At 37.0% G+C, this 23,880-nt stretch overlaps 2 protein-coding genes across 11 annotated transcripts in view; one reads left to right on the top strand and one right to left on the bottom strand.

Annotated features, from left to right (window-relative positions):
* Nucleotides 1-18,525, bottom strand: part of LOC124165362 (dehydrogenase/reductase SDR family protein 7-like) — a 34,649-nt gene extending 16,124 nt beyond the window's left edge. Inside the window, exons 1-3 of one of the 2 annotated variants that reach the window (XM_046542738.1) lie at nucleotides 18,425-18,525; nucleotides 17,620-18,330; nucleotides 12,358-12,504 (exon numbers count right to left, since the gene is read on the bottom strand). In XM_046542738.1, the coding sequence (XP_046398694.1) occupies nucleotides 12,358-12,504; nucleotides 17,620-17,784 (312 nt within the window). In that variant the 5' untranslated portion in view covers nucleotides 17,785-18,330; nucleotides 18,425-18,525. Of the gene's footprint in view, nucleotides 1-12,357; nucleotides 12,505-16,618; nucleotides 16,719-17,619; nucleotides 18,331-18,424 lie in introns of those variants that run through there. The other variant, XM_046542739.1, reaches the window with a different exon arrangement.
* Nucleotides 18,337-23,880, top strand: part of LOC124165360 (zinc finger protein 865-like) — an 87,780-nt gene continuing 82,236 nt past the window's right edge. For 8 of the 9 annotated variants that reach the window (XM_046542729.1, XM_046542735.1, XM_046542737.1 and 5 more), the window contains exon 1: nucleotides 18,337-18,437. The gene's annotated coding sequence lies outside the window, so the exon portion shown is untranslated. Of the gene's footprint in view, nucleotides 18,438-21,928; nucleotides 22,098-23,880 lie in introns of all 9 variants that reach the window. The other variant, XM_046542730.1, reaches the window with a different exon arrangement.

The raw sequence follows: 23,880 nt of genomic DNA on the forward strand, positions 1-23,880 counted from the left end.
ACAGTAAGGACATCTATATCTGTCGGAAAAGAATGGGGTGGGAGGTAAGTGATAGGGAGAAGGAGTGCTCTTTGGTGAGAGTACTCAAATATGTTCTTCTAATATATTAAGTGAACTTAACAATATTTATTCTTTTAATTTTCATAATGGAAAGATTTCATAAAGTTAATCCTAAATCCATCAGTTTGATTCTTGAACATTTTTGGAGGCTGATTTCATTATACTAACTAAAAGATGGCAGGGTTTTGTGAAATTCTTTTCTTTTCCTGAATCACCCAAGGATAGATACCTCATTAATTAGTCAGCCACAGTATTATGATTAAAAATTGCAGTTGGAGACTTGGAACAGATTAATAAAAAATTAAGAATAAGAATTAGTAAGTAGAGCACAAACTTATGCAGTTTTATATACTTAAAAATTGGAGAATTTTCTAGAGCTTTTTGGACACTCCTGTTAAGTAATATAAAGTTCAATACTATCACAGAAGACTTCAGAGAGTCTTACAAACATCCAGACTACTCTATAGGGTTCCATCATACAGATTGAGATCTTTGAGTAACGTTTGACTAGACTCGAGAAAGAACAGGGATGTACCTTGCATATGAAATTCTAATTATCAATTTCTTGTTGGGGTGACTTTTTAAAAAAATATAACAAAGCTATAACTTCTAACACTATTCTTGGGCAAAAGTTCATCCTTTTCTGGCCCAGGAAATCAAATTTTGTACAAAAAGTCATAACCCTAGTGCACACTGTGCAAGTGTACACATATATGTGTGAATATATATGTACATCTCATGGGTATATGAGTTAATTTTGGAGTAAATTTGAGTTTATACATCAGAGCTGAACACATAACACACAAAGTCATTACCGTAATGAAGATTATGATGCTTTGAATTGTGCTTTTTGAATTTTTCGAAAACAAAATTGATTGGTTTTTCAAAAATGGCTCCTTTGTTATTGACGATGGGAGGTTTATTAAAAATTTATTTTGTAGGTTTCTTGAAGGGTTACTAGTCTAGATAAATTAACTTCCTTTTTATTCCTTATTTTTGAAAGGGGCTGAGTTTAATGGGCTTAAAGGAAATGGTGCTCGTTTGTAAATAGAGACTTTATACGGCCATATCTCACCAAATATTTACTGCACAGAAAATTTATGCAAAGAAAAATGTTTGAAATTATAGCAGCTACACTTCGTTACTGTAGCATATTTTCGTATCTCCAGTATTTTTGGATTTTGTTTTGGAAAAAAGAGCATTTTTTACAAAATTGTCTTTTAGATACAATTTTTTCAAAATAGAGGATTTAAAATTGACCAAAATTTTATGATTCATTGATGGTACCTGCATAAAGAAAACTGAAAAAGGACAACGATAATTTTATTTAGGGTGGTAATTAGGTTGTTCTTTACACTGTTTTTGTGTAGAAAAGAGTAGAGACTGATCTTATTTTCATCATAACTCACTCAAATTTAACGATCAAGACTTTTACACTTCAATAGAAAGGATTTTTAAAATGATTTAACAGAGTTCACACTCTAGCTAAATTATAAAAGGCTGTTTCAAAGCCCAAAAACATAGCAAATTGTTTTAATAAACAGTTCTGTCAAGTTAATGATGATAGCATTCCATCCACTATCAAAGCGATGAGTACTTCTGCCTCAATATTTCTTTTTCCCTCAGATCCTGCCGAGGTTGAAGATGTCATAAAATCTCTCGCTAATAAATGGTCTGTCGGAAGTGATGGGGTACCTATGCCTATTATTAAGCTAGCTGCTAAAATTATTCCTACCCCTCTATCGGATATCTTCAATTTATCAATCTGCAATGGTCATTTTCCGACAAATTTAAAATTTTCTGTGTTATGCCCAATTCATAAAAAGGGATCTTTGAGTGACTCAAATAACTATAGACCCATAGCACTACTTTCTGTTTTCTCGAAAATCTTTGAAAAACTCTTTTACAACCGTCTACAATTGTCTGTGTAAATTTAATTTATTGAATCTCTCCCAACATGGCTTTATTAAAGGCAAGTCAACTATGTCTGCTGTTTTTCAGCTTGTTAATGACATTATCTTGGGTCTTGCCAACCAGAAAGCAATTATTGGGATTTTTTATGATTTAACAAAGGCATTTGATACTGTTAACCATTGCATATTGTACAGTAAACTTGTCCAAATCGGAATTAATGGCAATGCTTTAGCTTGGATAAAATCCTATTTAACTAATCGTAAGCAGGTAGTGCAATTAAACACTAATTGTAATGGTGATGTTAATCAGAACTACTCAGATGTCCTTATTTCAAATTGTGGAGTGCCCCAAGGATCTATTCTAGGGCCACTATTATTCATCATTTTTATTAACGACCTACCATCTCATTTGCATCAGAGTAAAGTCATTTTATAAGCTGATGATGCTACTACTCTGAGTTTTGGTAATAAGACAGGGGAGGTGATTGATATGGCACGCTCATCAGTAGCACAGATGATTGGCTGGTGTAAAAGTAATAACTTAAAATTGAATGGAAATAAAACATGTTTTTTAAATTTCCATCACAAAATTAGTCCTCCAGAAACGAGTCCTCTACTTAAGACTAATTCATCAACAGCCATTCAGCAGTCTAGCTCTACAAAATTTTTAGGGTTGAAATTAACTGAAAACCTTGATTGGCAATATCATATTGAGGATTTAGTTAGCAAAATGGCAACGGGAATATATATGATTCGCAAATTGGCTCCAACTACTTCATTAGAAATACTGAAATTGATATATTATGCCAAAATTCATTCTCACTTGGCTTATTGTGTAGTTTTATGGGGAAACACAAGTGCTGCTGCTAGAGCATTCTCTATGCAAAAAAGAGCCTTGAAAGTTATGGCAAATGTGTCCATCAGGTCTCCTGGAAAGCCATTATTTCTAAAATATAATATAATGACACTACCAACCCAGTCAACACAACAATTATGGCCACAATGTGGCCACACTGTGGCCGTACTGTGGCAAGGCATTATGGCCATAGTGGGTTGCCATTATGGCGCCATAATGGTTTTGACCCCCGGCCACACTGTGGCCAAAGTGTGGCTAGCCATAGTGTGGCTTTAGTGTGGATAGCCACACTATGGCCACATTTTGGCTAGCCACAATGCTCCACTACTAATATATTAATATTTATACATATAATAATTCCTTTTTACTAGTACTATTATGCCTCCTTCAATCCTAGCTATGCCCATCAATGCAAAAATAATGATTTTTTGGAAAATTAGATGCGAACCAAAAATTTTAATTTACCATCAATTTAAATAATAAATACGTTAAAATGCCCTCTATGCACCCCATACCCCAAGTAGCACTTTGCGATATAGAGTATCAGAAAGGTAAATGCGAATAAAAGTTCCTAATAAGTAAATGATGTTTGTAAGTACTTTATTATTGCAGTAAATTCACCATAAATAACATATAAATATAACCATTAATGATCGCCTAGGTTAGCCACTAAAAAACATAACAACATAGCAGATAAGCTAGTATTACAATATTGCCTTGGATTTGAGACAGTAACATGTTACACATCCACCTCAAGTTATTTTAGCTAGGCTTATGGACCAATCTGTAACAGGTAAAATCACATATTTAGTCATTACAACATTTACGGTAGTCTATCTAATCTTCCCCACATTTCAACATCACAGTACTCACGGAAAGACGCCGAAATAGATTAAATCAATAAATAATGTGGAAGCCTTTAATATATATTATTCTTTCTTTAACACACTTTCTTTATATCAATGAAATCAACCAACTCTCATTTTGATAACTCATCAACAAGTCTGCATCTATAGCAACCGTAAACAAACTTTATCATCTGTGGCAGCTGTGGCTTTCCAAAGTGTGGCCATAGTTGCATATGTGTTTGGCAAGCCACACTATGGCTTGCCACATGGCAACCACAGTCTGGCCATAGTATGGCAAGCTGTGGCTAGCCATAGCCATAGTTGCCACAGGTAAACCACAGTTCGGCCACACTGTGGCCATAATTGTTGTGTTGACTGGGAAGTATGTACATTTTTTACTGTGTATTATTTGTAAAAAAGAACCCTACCTTATTTTTACCAAACTCCTCGGTTCATGCCTATCTGACCCGTGGGAGTGAAAATATACATATCTTACAACAATTATGTGCCAAAAGAGGTCCACATCACTCTGCCTCGCTTATTTTTAACAAATTGCCTACGAGTATAAAACATATTTCAAATATTAATTAATGTTTTTAAGACAAAATTTAAAAAATTTCTACAGCCTAAGGGTTATTACAATGTAAATGAATTTTTGTCTAATAGTTTATGACAACATGTATGTTTTGATGTCCTCCCTGACAATGTTCTATGTCACATGTTTGACCCATAGAACAATAAAGATATTTATATTTATTTATTTATTTATAAAATTCTCGGTTTTTTCCTGGTTTACACGGTCTAAATGTTGTCAAATTCACAGTCTGTTGATAAGGAATTTAAGCAATTTTAGGAAGAAATATTGTTCATGTTACAATCACCAGACGCACTTTAACTAAAAATTTAACAAACAAGACAGATGCCATGAATGCGAATGCAGCAATGAAAGTGCTCTCTCTTATGAAGTCACCTATCATTAGCATAATTCAGGGCCAGCTAAGGGCTGTCAGTGGGAAAATGGAGTGAGCAGGGTGGCAGGGAATGAAGAAATTTCTGGTTTTTCGCCAGGGTTAAAAAACATTTTGGTTACCAGTGTTCCAATCACAGGCTTAAGGTCAATGTGTTGTCATGGGACACGGACCAATAACTGCGCGGAGAATATACGCCTTCAGATAAATGTGTGGACAGTGTCTGCAGGTAATTGACTTTGAAAGATGAACAACCTACCGACTTTTTCTTTAGATGTATCAATTGTAGTTCTACAATCAAGTATGAAAAATTTTTAAGGTTTTATGACGAAATTCATGGTTTCTTCATAGTTTTAAGATTTTCACGGTTGAGTGGGAGCCCTGTTTAAAAAAGATAGCAACAGTTTTCCTTGAAAAATGCCGTTTTCCTGCTATTAGAGACTGAATCTCAAAAATTTAGCGTTAGAAAAGACTAAAGCAATCTATTAGCAAGCTGTAAGTCTGTTCATGTTGGTTGCCGAGTGAATATAAAAAAAGAATTTTCTTTGTTGTTTCATAAGCTACACTTTTATATTGATGAATTCTTCTTGGGTTCTCAACCAGGTTAATTCAGTCATACAGTCAGAAGTTTCGGAAGATGAATTTTTTCCCATTTTCAAGGCGTGTTACTCAATGAAAGTCAAATTTCACACTGTACCGAATTGACAGCGAGCACAACAATAAGGCTCAGGTGTCGTCTGATTGGCTGAAGTTCTGCAATAATTTTTCTAAAATGAAAAAGTCTTCAAAAATTACATGCATGCACACACGCTACACTCGTGGTAAATTGATTTAAAAATTTAGAAAATATTTTAAAATCAAGTTTTTTCAAATAAATTTTGATCATGTTTTTGAGAGAGTTATGATAAAAATAAGGTCAGTCTCTATGCCTTTCTAGGAAAAATTTTTTAAAATTACTAAATTCCACTGCATTTTATGATGGTATTACATCAAAACCATCCATCTACCACCACCTAAATTAAGACACCAATAGGGTAGTTTCGTTCTTCAAAGAAAACAAAAGGCATTGGTTGTGATTCCTTACCCAACATTAATGTATTCATAATACATATACAAATTATTTGGTTTTAGAAATCCCAGTTAAGACTAATGTTAATGGTCAATTTAACCTCATTTGAAAAAGGCCATATTGGCGGCCATGATATGCCACTCCTTGTGACGTCACAGGGACCTAGATTCCATACAAGTAGTCAGGAGTTATAACTTGTCTGAGATTACCAATGGATGCATGTGGCACAGAGCTCAGGGTAACATCTCTAAAAAATCACCAATTAAAACTGCCTATGGTCGGAAAGTTTCCTTTGTTTGAAAGGGTATTAATAATCCCCATTCCAGTTAAACAGAATGGTTTAAAACTAATGCTTTTTAACTAAATAAAGACAAAACGCAAAACCTCATCCGTAGCCTAAAATCCCAAATGCATGAGGTGCACACAGTAAAACTATTAGGATTTCACCAAGACTCAAAATTAAACTGGACTGCACACATTTCAGAGATCACAAAAAACTCTCAATATCACTGTATGCACTGAGAAAGCTAAGCTTTCTAATCCCCTCCAAACATCTTAAGTCCATTTACTATGCTCTATTCAACAATCACTTGAGTTATGGGATTGAAATCTGGGGTAATGCTCCAGCTACGAAATCAGTTTTTTCTGTTAAAGAAAAAAGCTATGAGAATAATAACTCATTCTCCCTCTTAAATTTTCACTTTTCATTTGATCACAAAAAATTGATATCGTCATTTAAAAATCCTGAAGTGCGAAATAAATACTCCAGGAGTAATAATCGTTTGATTTAGGCAATTAAAAAGAATAGGAAACCACCCTATTGGTGAATGCAAAAGATCCTATCGGCCTGAAGACACCTGGGGTTTACCAGATTCCTTGTGAATGCGGTAAGATATACATGGAGGAGACAGGCCGAACGATTGAGACGGGGCTGATGGAGCACCAAAGGCATTTTAAATCAGCACAACCAGAGAAGTCAGCTGTCGCAGAACACGGCATTAATGAAGACCATGCCATTAGATGGGGAGATGCAAAAATTCTTTGCCAAGCACAACGCTACTGGGATGGCGTGATTTAGGAAGCCATCAAGATCCGCCCAAATCCCAAAATTTTAATTGTAATTCCAACTTTCATCTTAGCAATACTTAGAGACCAATTATCAGCAGCATAAAAACATAAGGGATACACATACAGAATTTCAAAAGACCTTCAGCCAATCGGGCGACACCTGAACCTTATTGTTGAGCTTGCTAAATGGTCTATTTGCTTCAGTGTGAAATTGGACTTTCATTGAGTAACACACCTTGAAAATGGGAGACAAGTCGTCTTCCTAAACGTCAGCTAATACGACTGAGTTACCCGAGTTGAGAACCCGATAAGAATTCATCAATATAATTCACCAGGAGAAATTAAAATCGTTTACAATTTCATAATTTACAAGTTTTTATAATACACGCACATTTTTAAGTTATTAACTAAAACCGATTAAAAACTTTTATTTTTTCGTCAACAAACTGTTATTTTCCATTGCTAACAACTCAGAAAATATTAATTTTATGAAAAAAATGTATAGAAATTTTTTTGCTTAGAATTACCTAGTTTTTCCATCCATTCCAATGGTTAAAATCTAATAAAAAATTTCCACCCCCTACATGGGGTGGAAACCCCCCCAGAGTAAAAGCGTCCATGGGCATGACATAGATTTTGAGCCTTGATCTATTCCCTACCTAGTCAAAATTTCATGTAAATCGATGCAGTTTGAAAAAATTGCAAGCCAAAGTGCTTCATTTCCTGGACTAAAGTATTCTCCCCAAGTCCCTCTTCCTTGACTCATGGCCATTCTGCACAAGATTTGGGAATATTAAGCTTCCAAAGTGACTCTAACCAGGGTTCCCACTCTACCTGAACAATGAAATTCACGGCTTTTTCCAGGTTTTCACGGTTATTTTTCACGTTTTCACGGTTTTTTTTAAGGTTTTCACGGTCTCAATTTTGCTAAATTCACGGTCCATTAATAAGCCAACAATAAGAAAATCACTGGCCGTATATCAACAGAAAATTAACGTACGCGAAAAACGCCGTGAATGTTAACGCCGCGGCGCGCCGCAATGAAAAGTGATATCTGTTATGACGTGATCTATCGTTTGCAAAATTCAGGGCCGACTAAAGGACCAGCCCAACCGCGCTCTTGCCCGGACGCCGAATACCCTTCGGACCTTCTTCCGTCCGGACACTCGAGGTCCTTTTTTAATTCCTCGCTGAGAGATTGTTTTTTTGCGCACGTTGTTATTACTGCACAGTAACCGAATTTCCCCCACCCCAATATTTCTTATTTAACGGAAAATATTTTATTTAAATTGTTTATAGAATATAATAAATTGAATCTTTCTTATTCAGAGGAAAATATTTTATGAAAATTGTTAATAGAACATAATAAATCGAAAAACAATTTCATACACCGTATTAGCACGAATCTAAGACGAACACGATTCTAAGACTACCCTCCTTTTTTGGAACTCCACTAGGGGACAATTTTTCTTTATTAATAACGATAAGATTATAAAATGAATGCGGAAAAACGATCAATGCTTAATTTTTTTGCTAGATTGCCTATGTCCCAGGAAACGCAGGATTTTGGCGAGTGATTAAGAAATTCATTAAAGGTTTCAAAACAATATTTTAGATAATAACAGGAATAGTAGTACTTTATCAAGACACATACGTCATATTGTTGATTCGACCCATATCTCTTTCAAAATTCTGAATGTTTGCTCTCCACTCGGCATTTACACTGCTATTATGGATTTCAGTCAGATGTAAAAATTCTTATCCATCAAACACCATTTCCAGTACACGTATTCACGAGAGCAATGTGCATGTTGTGCCTAAAACAACCGCATTCGCCGGTGCAGTGACTGGTTGTGAGATGGATCACGAAGGCCAAAAATAGTCAATTACTTGAATTGTTCCTGTCTAATGAATATATTTTTAATACAATTGAGGTAGTGTGTAAAGCGTGAACAATGTTGCGTTAATCGTCAGCGGCACGCCCACCTGGATCTTCGCCTTCATATCTCTACTTGTTTTCTCCAGGTAGCTCACTCTACCCCCACCCCTAACGTCATGTGCTAGCGGACAACCCAAGGCGCTCTGCAATATTCACGCGCATCTATTATTTTCAGTCCATCTCTTAAAGTTCTCAATAGTTTCTTCGGAGGGGCCATGGTCGGAAGACGACTAAAATTAAACTAGTGAAAATGACTTTAATAAACCCACATGGAAAACACTCGGTGGTTCGAAGTCCAGCCACCCCGGAAAGTAGGGAACCACTCGTACGAGGTGAAGTTCGGAACTGATGCTATCGCGTACGGGGGTACGCAGAGCACACTGCAGAGGGCGAAGCGTGACCATATGACTGCGCCATGAAATTTTTTACCCTAAAGATGCCCATTCTTTTCTAATTAGCGTAGCGCCAGATGATCAGATGAATTCGGATTGTTAGTAGGGAGAAACAAAAATCCTGAGAAGATATCCCTTCGTCAGTAACTCTGACAAGTGAGACTACTAGTAGTAGTATAGCTCGTAAATTGATAACTGATAACAACCTGGTATCATGTTTTCGGAACAAAATGCCGAATTAACTGCCGTAAGCTCAGCTACGAGGATATCGCGTTTCGCCAAAAATCACCATCGTATTTTTCCATCTATTTCCTTGCTTAAAATACGTCATGTGTGGTCTCGTTTTTTTAACGTGCAAATTACTAACATTTCAATCTAATAAAAGCATAATAGCAATTACTGAATATCATTGTTAGACACCTTTTGGGCTAATAGGTGATTCATGCAGCAGTTGACCTCCATAAACTGGGAACTTCGAAGCAGTTAGGCTGAAAAAGGTCAGTTGGTGAGAAGAGGGGGGAGCGCGAAACACGTTTCTATTGTTCTCGTGTAACTCGATATTTTTTTCGAAGCTAAGGTCTTCGTAATGAGATCCCTGCGCGAGTTGGGACCTGTTTTTATTTTGAAGAAGAGGAAAGCGTCAGAAGGGGGGAGGCGAATGGTGAATGGAGGGGGATAAAGGTTCTTGGGAAATGCGCTAATGTTACTTTCCCACGGCACTGAGCTTCTCCCAATGGTAGTTCCATCTCTTGGGGAGGATTCCAACTACGTGCTTGTCGTTATTAGCCATAAATGACACATTGTATTTATTTCGTCTCATTTTCGTCAAACGATGGATGCGGGAAAATTCTGCGTCGGAACCGCGATCTTCAAACGATCAATGCGAGAAACGATACTTCGGGGAACGATAGATGCGGGAAAAAATTAAATTGTCTGTAAGGAACTTTATTTGGGACCAGAAACGGCGAACGATCAATGCGGGAACGATAGATCGAGGTTCCACCGTATAACTTTCTTTTGAAAGCGGCAGTGTAATGACTTCTTTTCTCTGCTATCGTAATACTCTGAAACCAAAACTGAATCGATCTCTCTAATCAGAGGCAAATCATGTTCCCTTCTTACCGTTGCTCTGGGAAAAATGGAACGACTATTTAGCATAATTAATCGTAGAGGGCGTAACTTGGTGGAAATCCATAATATCACGAATACAAGGATCAAGGAAATAGCAAAGTTCTTGATCCTTGTATTCGTGAGACTATGTAGCAGTTTATATCGCGACGGCATTGAGGCTTTAACGACACAAACAAACAGCATTACCTTAGATAGCACAAAGCGGAGGAACTGGATCACCACCGACAGTAAATAACTCCACACAAACTTTCCGGTTGCGACGTAAAACTGGCAAGTTCCAGGTCGACGCATGCGACAATCGTGTAATGCTGTGTTGCCATAAGCGGAAATCTTCTCTCGTTTTCAGGGCCGCAATGCGCGAGAATTAGTAACGTCACGCCGAAAGCTCGCTGTCACCCGGTTCAAACGCAGGGAGCGTAGTGTCCACAGCGCATGGCAGGTTGTCAAGGCTAGCGGTCTTCCAGTCATAGGATTGAGGGTGTTGAATAAACGTTCAAATTTTTCGACACAATGGCCATCTAGATTTAGTTTCGAAAGTGGTCGCTGCAGCCAGTGGGAAGGCTAATTGGGAGGAAGGGGGACTAAGCAGTGACCGAGGGAGGGGAAACCAAGCCATTTGAGGAAAGTAAACAAGCTGATGAGAAGTGGTGTCATATTTCAGGAGGGGGAGAGAAAAGGCCTGCGCTGGGGAAAGATGTTTTTTTCTTCAGGCAACATTCGTTCCCACGCTTCTCTGACCCATGCGACCGCATGCGACGATGCTCGCCACAATGAATAGAAATGCGCTAGCTACGAACGAAGATGAAAATTTCTGGGAAGGTATTATTATCAAGATTGAGAGATTTTTAAGGTTTTAAGACGAAATTCACGGCTATTTCCCGGTTTTTTCACGGTAGAGGAAATTCACGGCTAATTCACGGTTTTAAGGTTTTCACGGTTGAGTGGGAACCCTGTCTAACACACTAGTCCACCCTACATATCTGTCCCTACATAACAAAGGCCCCTACATACGTTTCTCAGTCGACCCTACATAAGTGGTGGGGGGTGATTCCGTCGTCAAGTTCTCTGAAATTACGTAAATAATGGCTCAGAGCCAATTTTACACTACTCTGGTGGCATAATGGGAACTAACTATGAAACTAAGAAAAGACGTCTGATAATTTTCGGGCCTATTGTTAAGGTAACGGCTCAAGGTAAATAAACAATAGGAGTCGTCCGCCAGGTCGTGTCGGTACCTTAATTATCACTACAAATACTTTTATATCGAGCCAAAAGCAGAGCCTAATCATCTTTAAATTACTTCAAAAGCGGTCTGTACAAGATAGTAATAAGTACGGAGCAAATATGATCATGGACGTGGGAACTTACGTTGCATCATCAAGGTTCGTCATTGCTCGCAGTTCGCTTTCCCCTTCTGTAGTTAAGTTTATTATGTGGCAAATAGTGGCATGAAAATACGTTTTCTATGGTTATACGTAAACGAAGTACTAGTTTCCCAAAAGTATACAAAGTGCCAAAAGTGAAAAATATTATTATATATTTGTAGAAACAAGGTGATATATAATGCAATATTGTTCTCATTAGTTCAGTCAATTTTATAATTTATTTAACTTGGTGGTTATAAAGTGGTAGTATTATTACACTTCCGTTGAGTTACTGTACATTTTAAAATGGCTTGTGTGAGGTCATCTCCCTCAATATCCATTGTAATGTAGATTCTTTAATCGAAGTGATCAGCAGACGATATTTGGCCGCCATGTTTTTGTAGGGTGTAGGGTTGGTTTGGGTACCCTACATCAAGTAGGGCCCGTTTAGTTCCAAAAACGGCCATATGTAGGGCTTGATTTGGCGTATCTAGGGCGAGATCGGTTTATGTAGGGGCTGATGAAGTATCCAGGGTCGGTTGACCCTAAAGGGTCGACTAAGAATACGGGCCTAATGCTGATGGATGCTCTTTTTGAAGCTTGAATTGAGAAAAAATAAAAATAGTGATAGATGTACCAGGGTGTCAACTGCAAAACAATAAAACAATTCTCAGAGATTTTCAGGTTTTCCTCGTTAGCAGACACCCTGTACTCACGGGCTTGTCTTTTTTTCCCCCCTATAAACTTACTTGATGATTCAGCCGGAGGAGATCCTTTTTCACTCTCTCCAACTCATCCTTCCTTCTTGCAGCAAGAATCAGCCTGCACCCTCGCAGATAAAATGAATGAGCAAGGGCCTCTCCTAGCCCAGAGCTGGCTCCCGTAATTAATACAACCTAAGAAAAATGTGAAAAAAAAACATCCATACTGCATAACAACTTCACAGAGAAATTTTAATCAGGCAAATAAGCTACATAAGATTACTATTTCACTCCAATTGATGGTTCACCTTTAAGTCAATATTCACAGGCAAGTTTTCTTTCATTCAAGTTTTGTGCCATATTCTGGTCATTTAAAATTAGTATCAAGATGGTGATGTGATGTTGGAGCTTATTCATTTTGAAATAAAAACACTAGAAATTTTTCACTATTGCTTACATAATTTTTTAATGCCAACTGCTTCTGACCTCTTAAATTAGTTGTGATGACATACCATTAATGACCAATAAAAAATCCTGTATCACAAAATGGGACCCTTTTCTCACATAATACATTTTTGCTCTCCACTGGCCACAAAATTCAATCAACCCACAAGCTAGAGTGACCAATAAACTCTACATAGGCCTGCAAGTGCTGAAGAAAACAGGTAGAACTCTGACTGGGAGTATGTGACAGATATAGGGAGAGATAAACCCAAATTCAAAAAATTAGATATCCTCCCATTAAGGCATCTATTCTTTATTAAGTCCTTTGAGTTTTCTATAACCATAGCGGTGAAAAGGCCAGACCACAAACTTATTACATCAGATCATGCCGGCCTCGGTGGCGGCGGGGTAACGTTCTCGCCTGCCAAACAAGAGGTCGCGGGTTCGAGTCCTGCCTGGATAGGTTTCCCCGGTCCAGGGCATGGTCGTTTGTATATGTTTCCTTGTTACATTTGTTGAACACCCCGGTGTAAAATGGCAAATGAGAGCTGTATCCGGTGGTTTGAGAATAAAATTTTAAAAAATAAATAAATAAAACTTTGATATACCTAGGCCGATAACTGAAATTTATCGACAGTCATACAAATACTTAGGGCCTAAATTATTTAGTATGTTGCCAAGTAATGTGGCAAACTTGGAAAAAAGATGGGGATTTACATCCGCTGTCAAAAAATGGCTTATGAGATATGAGGAAGTAGAGTTTCTGTCGGAAAAGGTGACATAAAAATGTTTTCAATAAAAGGTATATTGTATATTGTATGTATGTAATTATGGGTTTATGTAAGAAAGTTGGTTATCCTTGAGTACATTTTTGAAATATCACAAGTGAATGCAACATTTTGGTAAGATAAAAAATCACTGAATGCAAAGAAATAAATTTACTTTTCATGTATGTTTGTACCAGACCTGTACAAAAAGTGTAAGATGGTAGCCCCAGAACTATTCAATAAGGGGTACCTATATATTCCACAATTATTTAAGTGTTTTCTTATGTAATATATTTGAATACAAATGGAATAAAGTTATATTATTATATTAAATTAAATACAATGCCCAACCAATTGGACCAAAGTGCTTCAAAAGGTGTGAATATCTCTTGTCACCAAGTGTACCCAAGGCACTGTGACCAAACAATGTAGCACAATGTAACATTTCCCAGGGGGGAAACAACCTCTCTAATTGTGGGGGGGAGGCAAACTTGTTGAAAAATCTGTCTAAGCTAGTCACAAAATTTTAACCCTGAAAAGTGATGCCAGCACAAACTGAGATTACTGATAATGTTCTGGCCGTAGCCAATGAAAATAAAATTGAAGTGTCATGACCCCATTGGATTCGAACCTAGGACCCCAAAATGGAAGGCTAGTGTGCTATCACAGAGCTAGTGAGCTGCCTTAGATACATTATGATCCCCAGCAGGAAAAGGATTTGAAGTCATGAGTTATCTAGGGCATCCAGCAACAGGGCAAATTTGCGGCCAATCGGAGCACTTGGCTAAAACTTTCTGTAGTTTAAGAATGGTGTATTTTCGACCAAAACATATATCATCAACGAAAATCGTAGAAATTTCCTTCCTCATAAGAAATTTTTTCCTTACTGTAGAAACATTATATCATGGTTTCGCTAGTAGTTGGTCCTGGTTGCTTACATTGCGGCGAAGGTATTCCCTATCCCTACCCCGGAGGTGTTGTTGGGCTCCCATGGCGGCGGCGCTTCCTTCCTTTTTCCTTCCCTTCCACTCCCCTCCCCGGAAGTGCAGGCGTATCAGTTGTAGTACTAGGCCGCAGCTACGGAGGTTGTCATCTTCAAAGAACCCCACTTGGGTTCTCATTGGTGGCAACAGATACCCAGGGTTAAAATTTTGTGACACTATTTTTCTCCACCTTGAATAAGTTCTCCATGAAAGAATAAGCACAGCATTCAATACACGAGTGGTGCTGCTAACGATACAGGTGTAAATGATTTTGCAAACCGGGGAGCGTCCATTACAAAGGAAGCCACAACCTCTGATACTTATAGGGGGCTTGGCACCCCCCACAATCATACTCGGGGAGGCAATGCCTCTCTCCTTGCCCCATTGTTACACCATTGACACCTACCACCATCTTCCACATAGTAGTGAATTATGGCTGCTAGTATAAAATTCAAGGAGTCAAGCGAGATGGAGTGGAATTGATTCATATTGAAAGATGATTTGCAATTTTCCACAAAAATGAAAGACCTTGAAAATGATGTAGTAACATCGAAACTCGGGTCGGATTAATTTATTTTTGCGGAAAATTGCAAATTATCTTTCATTATGGCTCATCATCATCATTAGTCAACAATCCTAAGATTGGTTTGACGCAGCTCTCCATTTCTCTCTCCTATCCGCTAATCTCTTCATAGCTACATATTTATTCTCTTTTACATCCTTTATAACCTGTCCTATATAACTCATTTGGGGCCGTCCCTTGCCCTTTTTCCCTTCCACTTGTCCTTCAACGATTGTCTTCATCAGACCATCGTGCCTCAAAATGTGGCCAAATAAGTTGTCCCTTCTTCTGCTTAATGTTTTTAGGAGGCTTCTCTTTTCTCCTATTCTCCTTAGCACTTCCTGGTTACTCACACGGTCAATCCATTTTATCTTCATCATTCTTCAGTGCTGCTAGCCTGAAAGGCAGTCGCTCCCTGATGCTCTTTCAGCCAGGTGGATTCCAGAGGCCTGATGGCAGTGAGAAAACCTGGTTTCTCCTCCCTTTCGACTCATGTTTGCCAGAATTCTTCACCCAGATAACAATAGTGCTGGCCCACACCCATTCACTGAGTGCTCAGCTTTCTAGCTGAGCAATTACATCCCTGCCTCAACCAATCTCGACCCTAACTCTCGAAAGAAAGCGGCATACTCGCAGCGCATAGCGCAGCAGAGGGTGAAGGCTTACAAAAGGATTAACCATCTCACTCATGCCTCTAGCAAATAACACCGACTACCATTGGGTGATGTCCAGTTAGGTATTCAATATAGAAAAAATCCACTCCAACACGTTTAGTTATTCTGATTTTATAACAGATAAGTGAACCCCTCAATGAGGATTAGGAGTCAACTTAGGATATTTGTTGATATTACTAACCACCTCCTCAGGTATTCATACATTTATGAAGATTTCACTCTTTTCGTAGGCTTGTTAAGCGGAAGAAATTTAAATAAAAGAGAGATTACTACAGGAAGAAAGTCTTGGATATAGTGCTCAACTTGGTACATTTGCTATTCTTTCCCCTATGAAAAAATTGTATACTTAAACCTGTATAAAATTTGTACACATTCTTATACATTGTCATGGCAATTGTATAAGAATGTATACAAATTTTATACAGGTTTATACAATTTTTTCATAGGGGTTCTTCTGTGCTTCTTTGCATTCTTTTCTTGCTCCATCAATTTTCATATTGCACCCGTGTAAGCAATTGCTAAAAGGCCAATGAAGAAGGCCTCTTTTGCCACAGAGAGCATACCATATTAATTTCCTCTTTGATACATGCAATAATATTTAGTTTCCTTTCTCTTAAAAAATTACACTTTGAAGAAAGAAACATCTGTAGCCCAATAGAATAGCTAATCACACAATGAATCTACATTTAATAAAGAAATTTTTTTATAAGATAGAGGTTGTGGGGACATAAAACCTTAACTTTTCAGCCAGATATGATGGTTGTATTTCTAATGAAAGGAGCCACAGATAAATGGTTAAGGAAGTGTAACGATAAAAAGTGAGGGAACATGTTATAGCTCAGTTACCATATCTCACAGTTCCCAAGCAAATGCACTTACTATTGAGTCAAAAGGTAAACATTTTTCCTGTACAAAATGCCACATGAAACTACATCATGAAGATTTCTAAGTATTAATTCCCTCTAAAAGTTACAGGTGGTTGGAGACAAAATAGAATCTGACACTAGGCCATTTCTTGACAATTCAACCTGGTTTCCAAGGATTTGCTTCAGTTATTGCGCAATGCATAATAAATACCTATTTGCCGGCAACTCAATCGAAACCATACTGAAAGAAACACTACTTGAATTAGATATTCATAATTTCCAGACAAAAGATCACTTTGATATCATAAACATGAATGCTGTGAAAACCCGAGTGCAGTGAACCGGCAAATTTGTATCCAGAGTGCAGCAAGTTCACGCAAGTACTTCACTCGCATGTACCAACATAAAAAATAATTATTACTTAATTTTAAGTATGCGGAGGAGAATTTCATACAATTGACTCAGCAGTACATAAAGATGAATCAGGAAATGGGCATAATTTTAAGTTTCCAGCACGACGGAACTTGCACTTCTGTCGTGGATTATCCATCATTATCACGCATAGGATGCAATACAAAAAACAGAATCATCCCACGATAAGGCTTCCACAGATAATTCATAGACTCGTGACGATACATATACCCAAGTTTTAAATAAAATTACTGATCATACACTATTCATTTACTTCAACAACAAGTGATTAATGGGAATTTTTTTAAAATGCTCATTAACAATGGGCTGGAGGTGACCGCAGAGAATATGTTCAAAATTTAATTCAACGTTTATCAGACCAAGTTCTCGAATTTATATTAATACCGGCTTTAGTTGCAAACTCAGGCTTAGTAACAAATAATAGGGCCATTATTAATGTATCATAAGCTCATTTAGACCGAACATTCCTGTCATGGAATACACAGGCAAGTCATAGCTTATAGAATACATAGCTTAATTTCAAATGGCTCTTTCACATAATGGAATTGATAAGAAATGATGACTTTAAAGAGTAACACTTACCTTTTTATGTAGATTTTTTATATCCTTTCGGGAACGATAGGAGCACAATAGACGGTAAATGAGCAATGGCACTGCAATGGGAGCACACACCGAGCCCAAGATCCACCACAGATAAGACCGTAAAGGTCCACCCCACTGTTTATCATTTAATTCTGGGGTTTTCATAGTTACACGTCTCTAGACACTGATCAAACTAATGCAGAAATCCTCGTCTTCAATCAGGAAAAGAAGTTTTTCCCACTTAAACTCACTGGTCTAAACAGATGAGAGGTTTCAGAAGAAGATAGCAAAAACAATGAAAGCCTAGACGAGCCTATGAGGTCATTCCCCTAGGTAATGCAACAACAGATTCTAATCTCATCCAGGTTCATGTCGTCTTCCTCAATACTGAATGTCATAGGTATGACATTAGATGTGGAGATAACTTGATGACATGCGGAATAACGCCGAGGATTTTACAAATAGGTGGTATGAATAGCTGAATCACTTATCTACGGACGACGTCATTTTTCCATAGGGCCTTTTTTCACTGGAATTGCTCATTTCATGAGCAATGAATTCACCCACAAGTGCTCGCCATTCGGCTTATGCTCTTCAAAGGCGCGACATGCCCGGAAAACTAAATTTTCGCGTGCCCAGGTACGAAAATACGCTAGCCGACATGCGCCGAATCCCTGACGACAAGCGCCGTGCTGCGATTGGAAGACGGAACTAAAAAAGGCATCCATGTTGGAAAGAAAAAGTTAATTGTATACACACGAAAAAATTGTATCCGCTCTTCAGTCAACACAACTTTTTATCTCACCTTGGCGAACGAGGTACGTTGTACAAATCTTAGAGGTCGTTATTCCCAAGCTGCGCTTGAGCTTGCACGTTTTATTGTTCTAAATTCAAGATTAAGGAATAAGGTCATTTTTTACGGAGTACGCAAATTACCACCATTCAAATTCGATATTAAAGTGTTTTGTAACAACCAATAATCTTTTATTAGTGCAAACATTTTTCTGTCAGCTTGTGCTTCGAAATAACCTTAACACGCATAATATAGCTATATTATTATTCTTCTTGTCTTCATTCCTTTTTATCGATTGTATATTCACTTTTTTAATGGGATGCTTTTTTCACGCATGATGTCAGCGTTCTACGAGACCAATGAAACGTACCACCTATTTTGATTGAAAGTCTTGGGATTATCTTTGTTTCTAAATTTTCTTAATGGGACGGGTTTATTTTTCTGTGTGAACTTGAACTTTTCCGAAGTTGACGCATTCGTAAATATGCGACTTAATGTCACGCGCAAGTTTATTTCAATTATAGGCGGCCTGAAAGCACTTCATCTGTGAGGCCCTCCATTTCCTACATGGAAGTGATGGTCCCGGTGAAAAAAATGGATGTAAAAAACGTGGGAGGATGATGTATATAGAGATTTTATTCACACGTATAACTTTTTATCGAATTTTTTATTTTCAAAATTTAACCAGGAGCATTTTTAGCGTGATAATCTGTAATTTCGACTGACGTGATGATGGGTAATTCTACTATACGCCAGATACTTAAAATGGATTCTTTTATCCCACCATTTGTATCATGGAGGTTAAAAAATTGGCTTAATGGAATTTTAATCGTTTGATGATAGTGATTTGGCGTGAGGTAGGGATGTTATCGCGTAATATGTCGATTGAGAGGGATTTATCGCGGAAATTAGCGTAAATTCATGTAATTTGCTTGATGATGTGAGTAAATATAAGACTGTTATTTTGTTAAATCGGCATATTCAGCAAAAAAATTGTCGGCGCGGCATCCGAGTAAAAAATACGGGTATTGTTCGGAAATTATGTGTATCGTTATTTTTAAAGCTGATTTTTTCTATTCTTGGTGAAAAGGATTATACACTATCGAGAAGCAGTGGCGTTCATAGCTAATGCTCGCTGTTTGCGAGAAAAATGTTGGACCGAGTTTTTTAAAAAATCTCAAACTTTGGAAATTGGCGATATTTCAATGGTTTTAAATATAACTGCCGATTACTTTATTGTTTCCGGTTCCCATTGAATTCCTAGATATTGTTAGCCTTGTTCGGTATGCGAATTCTCAATATCCTCTCACACAAAGCTGCCATTCAGGAGTCATGGAATTTTTCAGGGCTCGGTAGTGATTTTTTCCTTGGATCGAGTATCCCATTGGTCGTCATTATCCCGGAATATACAATGCTTTGTTTTGATGGCATTAATACCGCATGTACAGAATTTAACGGGAATATATCCCAAGTTAGCATTTAATATTGCGTACGAATATTTTAATAGTTATTCATGATGGGTAAATTATTTTGTTGTTGTTGCAGTAATTATAATAAAATATAATTTGCATAGGTTTCTGATTTATAATGACAATAATTGTTGAACATTTCTTTATAGCAACTTCATTTATATCATCAGTGTATATCACCCAACAGTTTTTTATCCTTGTGGGGGTTTCGCTTCATGGTATTGGGTTGATTCTATTGTAGTAAACGTTTTTTCGATAATGCAGTAAGCCGTTGCAATCTCGATTTTGTATTCGTTTCAAATCTATGAAAGCATCATGGTAGTTTTGTGTCCGCTTCGTATTTTTTGACCCTCATGCTACTCTAAATATATTATTTACATCTTCTGTATCAAGTATTCTATTCGTCTTTTATGTTTTAAAAACTTCATTCTTTCACCCAAATTAATGCTCAACAAAGTTTTGGAAATGGTTACCATCAGTTGTTTTAATTTAAAGACCAAGTAACAGATAGTTGTTCTCCAGAGATTTCCCTAGCCATTTATGGCAAATTATACCCTCAGGATTTTGCATGTTAGCGTTAATTTAAAGTATGAATTTGTATTAGTTCGGTTTTTTGCAGTTTTTTGTACAGGGTTCATGCCTTTTTAATACCTTAAAAAGGCAGTCATGGCATGTAATAGAAACTTCGTTATGTTGCATTTCTTTTAATTTTTCTCGCACTTGGATCCACGGTACTCCGCAAGCATTTACTACCGATTCATAGTTTAATCGTTAAAATGGGGTATCAACATTTCACCTAAATTATGAGCATCTTAACATTTTGGCCTTTTACTAGAATCTAGATCGTTCTATGCATATTGAGGCTTTCGAGGCGCGTATAATTAGAAGTAGGGCCGATCTAGATCACTGTCGGTGAGGCCTTTTCTACTAGCTAAGCACGAAGCGATTCCCACCGGCACATGTCCAAGTGTGTCCAATGTATTAACTAGAATTATATCTTTATTATCGGTGATTACACAACCGCAAAAATCATCGCTAAAACTGTAGAATCAATTTTTTGTGGTTACGTACCATGGCCAGTTTGTTACCTACTGGTTAATTTGCTGAGATTCTCAAGTTTAAGGGTCATGTGTTCAGCAGATTCATCTCTTGAATTACATTAAAAGATAGACTGCTAACGGGAAGAGGTTGATGTCATTGTTTAGAATATGGTTCACCAGGAATATACCTACTCCATGGAATGATTTAAATATTTGAAATTTAATTTTATTGTGGTGGTTTCAATGTTTTCCTTGAATTGCTAATATCCTCGAAACCCTGCATCGCCATTAAGTAGTGAAATTGTCCTCCATGTCACTAACTTTTGTGAATCATAGAAATATAAAATATTGTAAACAGTCATCGTTGAAGGGAAATATGCATCTTTTGACCATGTGGTAAAACTACACTGCTATATTCATTGAAGTACACATTCTTATCATGAGGGTAGTTTTGTGAGCTTTAAGGGCTTATGAATTGAATGAATATCACCATTTGATCACTTGGAATGAATCATTATGCCATTGACTGGGTTTCAATCAGATCATGTAGTGAAGATTGTATGAATCATATAACTTCAACTCCAGATGAATAGTTATGACCCTAAACATACATCAAGTGATTATTTTTACGTAAATGATTGGAAATGAGGTGAAAATGATAGCTCAATTTTTGTATTGTAGTTCATGTAGCATATTTCACCGTCATCCTTGCAAAATCATTTTTCTATGTATTGTTCCCTTGCTTCCATATTTATTGCGTTCATGCCATTGCTCTCTGACGGTGGAATGATAATGTCTGTGGCAGAGAAAGGGATATTTTAAGATAGGAAATGGGTATCAGTATCCCTGTAATTTCTGCTTGTTTTGTGTTGCCCTTCCTTAGAGTGAAGTCTGATAATAAATACTTAAGGTGACCATGAGAACTGTCATCCCTATCATTGTTGTAAAAAATCATATGATTTGATCTTATGTTGCATATGCTGATGGTGGTGGCTATTAACAAATAGGAGTGGGTAGGAGCAAAATAGCAAGAAAATAAGGGTCAGCTGTTACCTATAAGGGTGTAATGAGTATGGAATTACACTAAACATTGGGACAACTGCTCCTCTTTGGCTACCATTATTGCCGCCGCTGTCTACTGAGAATAATGGCTTTTCAGATCTTCTGTCAGATCAGGTGCAGTTCCAAAGTGTGACCAGTCCCATTTAATGAGTCTTTATTTCCACAAGTATTATTTCTTTATTTTCCATAAGTATAATTGTTTCAGATGAGGCCCCTCCATTTTGGTTTAGCCATTCCATGCTCTCCTCTCTTTCCCCAATAACCTTCTGCAATCACTGCTGTGCCAAATAACTCAAGTTTTTTTTTTATTTGTTCTGGATATCGGGTAAACAATGATCTGATTCTTTGGGAGATCTGAGAAGACTTTCCCGGCGATGTAATTTTTCATTTGATTTTTAAACATTATTACATTTTGATTTAGTTAGTATTGATTGTAAAGGCAAACATTTTATGAGTTACAAGCATGTTTGTAAAATTTATTCACATGCCTGCAGTGACGCAAAATGTGAAGTAGAAAATCTGTTCATATTCCATTGTGTTATAAAGTAGAAATAGCTGTAAGTGGTAGCCATACATTTCATTTAACCACTACTTCTCAAGGTTTTATAATACTATATAGGTGATAATTTTATTGAGCATTAATGACTTTAAGGTATTGACATACAGCTTCTTTTCTCACAGTTCTCATATGCTCCACTGTCTGACTCACCAGTCAATCGCAATTTCCAGCTAAGGCTTCTATATAGGTCATTTTAACTCAATAAAAAAATTATTCGCCTAGGCTTTTAGATTTTAATCTACAGTTTTGAAAGGATATACAATCACCTCAAACTAAACTCCTGAAGATGGTTTTGTATAAACATCTGTGAAAGTAATGCTTATCCCTTCATATTTGCATTTGGCTAAAAATTCATTCTTTGAAGCATACTATTTCTTGTTTTTCTGCTCATAACTGCAGAAGAGGCATGAGTTTTTGTTAATTTCTAAGGCTTTATAGTCTTTATTTCATTTAAAACACTACTTACCTCTCCTTTCACTGCCAAGATGCCAAGGAAAGGAAATCATTCATGGCTTATAAAATGTAATTCCTCTAGTCTGTTTAGGAGTAGTTGAATTGAGTTATAGAGATGAAAAAATTGAAAAAGGCTAGTTGTATATTCAATTCCATGAGGAATGGGTTGGGGTCTCTCAAATTTTTGTTTTCTTCCTTTATTTTTGTGAAGGTATTTGTCATTTAAGAAGCAAAACAGCTAAATGGCAATCCCTTATTATTCATGTTATGTTGTTTCTGAGAAATTTTGGAGTTTTAACTTACCCTCATCTGTACTTATGAATGTCAATGGTTAGGGGTACAACCAATTGTGCTTGTCTACACTCCAACGTACCAATCAACGTTTGTGAATAATAGCCAGAAAAACCTGTAGTTATACCATCAAGTTTCTTTTGAGAAAGGTGGCTGCTCCTCTATGAAGACACGTTAATAATTTTCATTCTAAATCTTGTGGACATAGCAAGACTGTGCTCCCTGGCTTCTACCCATCCTTCCCAGCTGGAACTTGATTAATGGCTGTCGGTTGTCAATTGGCGTTATAAAAAAATTTATCCTTGAAACAATAATTATTATAAATAAAAACGAACAAACTTTGTATTAATCCACCAATTTATTTATGCGGTACGACTAGTTTTGATGCAGCGGCATCATCCTCAGGTACCGCTGTGTTGAAACTAGTCGTACCGCTTAAATAAATTGGTGGATTAATTCAAAGTTTGTTCGTTTTTATTTAGTGAAATGAACTTCCACAAAGTTGAGTCTGTGACTATAGAGATTAACAATAATTAATCATAGCATTGTGTGTTGCATTTAATCCCTTGGATTAATAAATATGATATCATCCTC

The sequence above is a fragment of the Ischnura elegans genome, chromosome 9 (assembly GCF_921293095.1).
Source record: "Ischnura elegans chromosome 9, ioIscEleg1.1, whole genome shotgun sequence".
Lineage (NCBI taxonomy): Eukaryota > Metazoa > Arthropoda > Insecta > Odonata > Coenagrionidae > Ischnura > Ischnura elegans.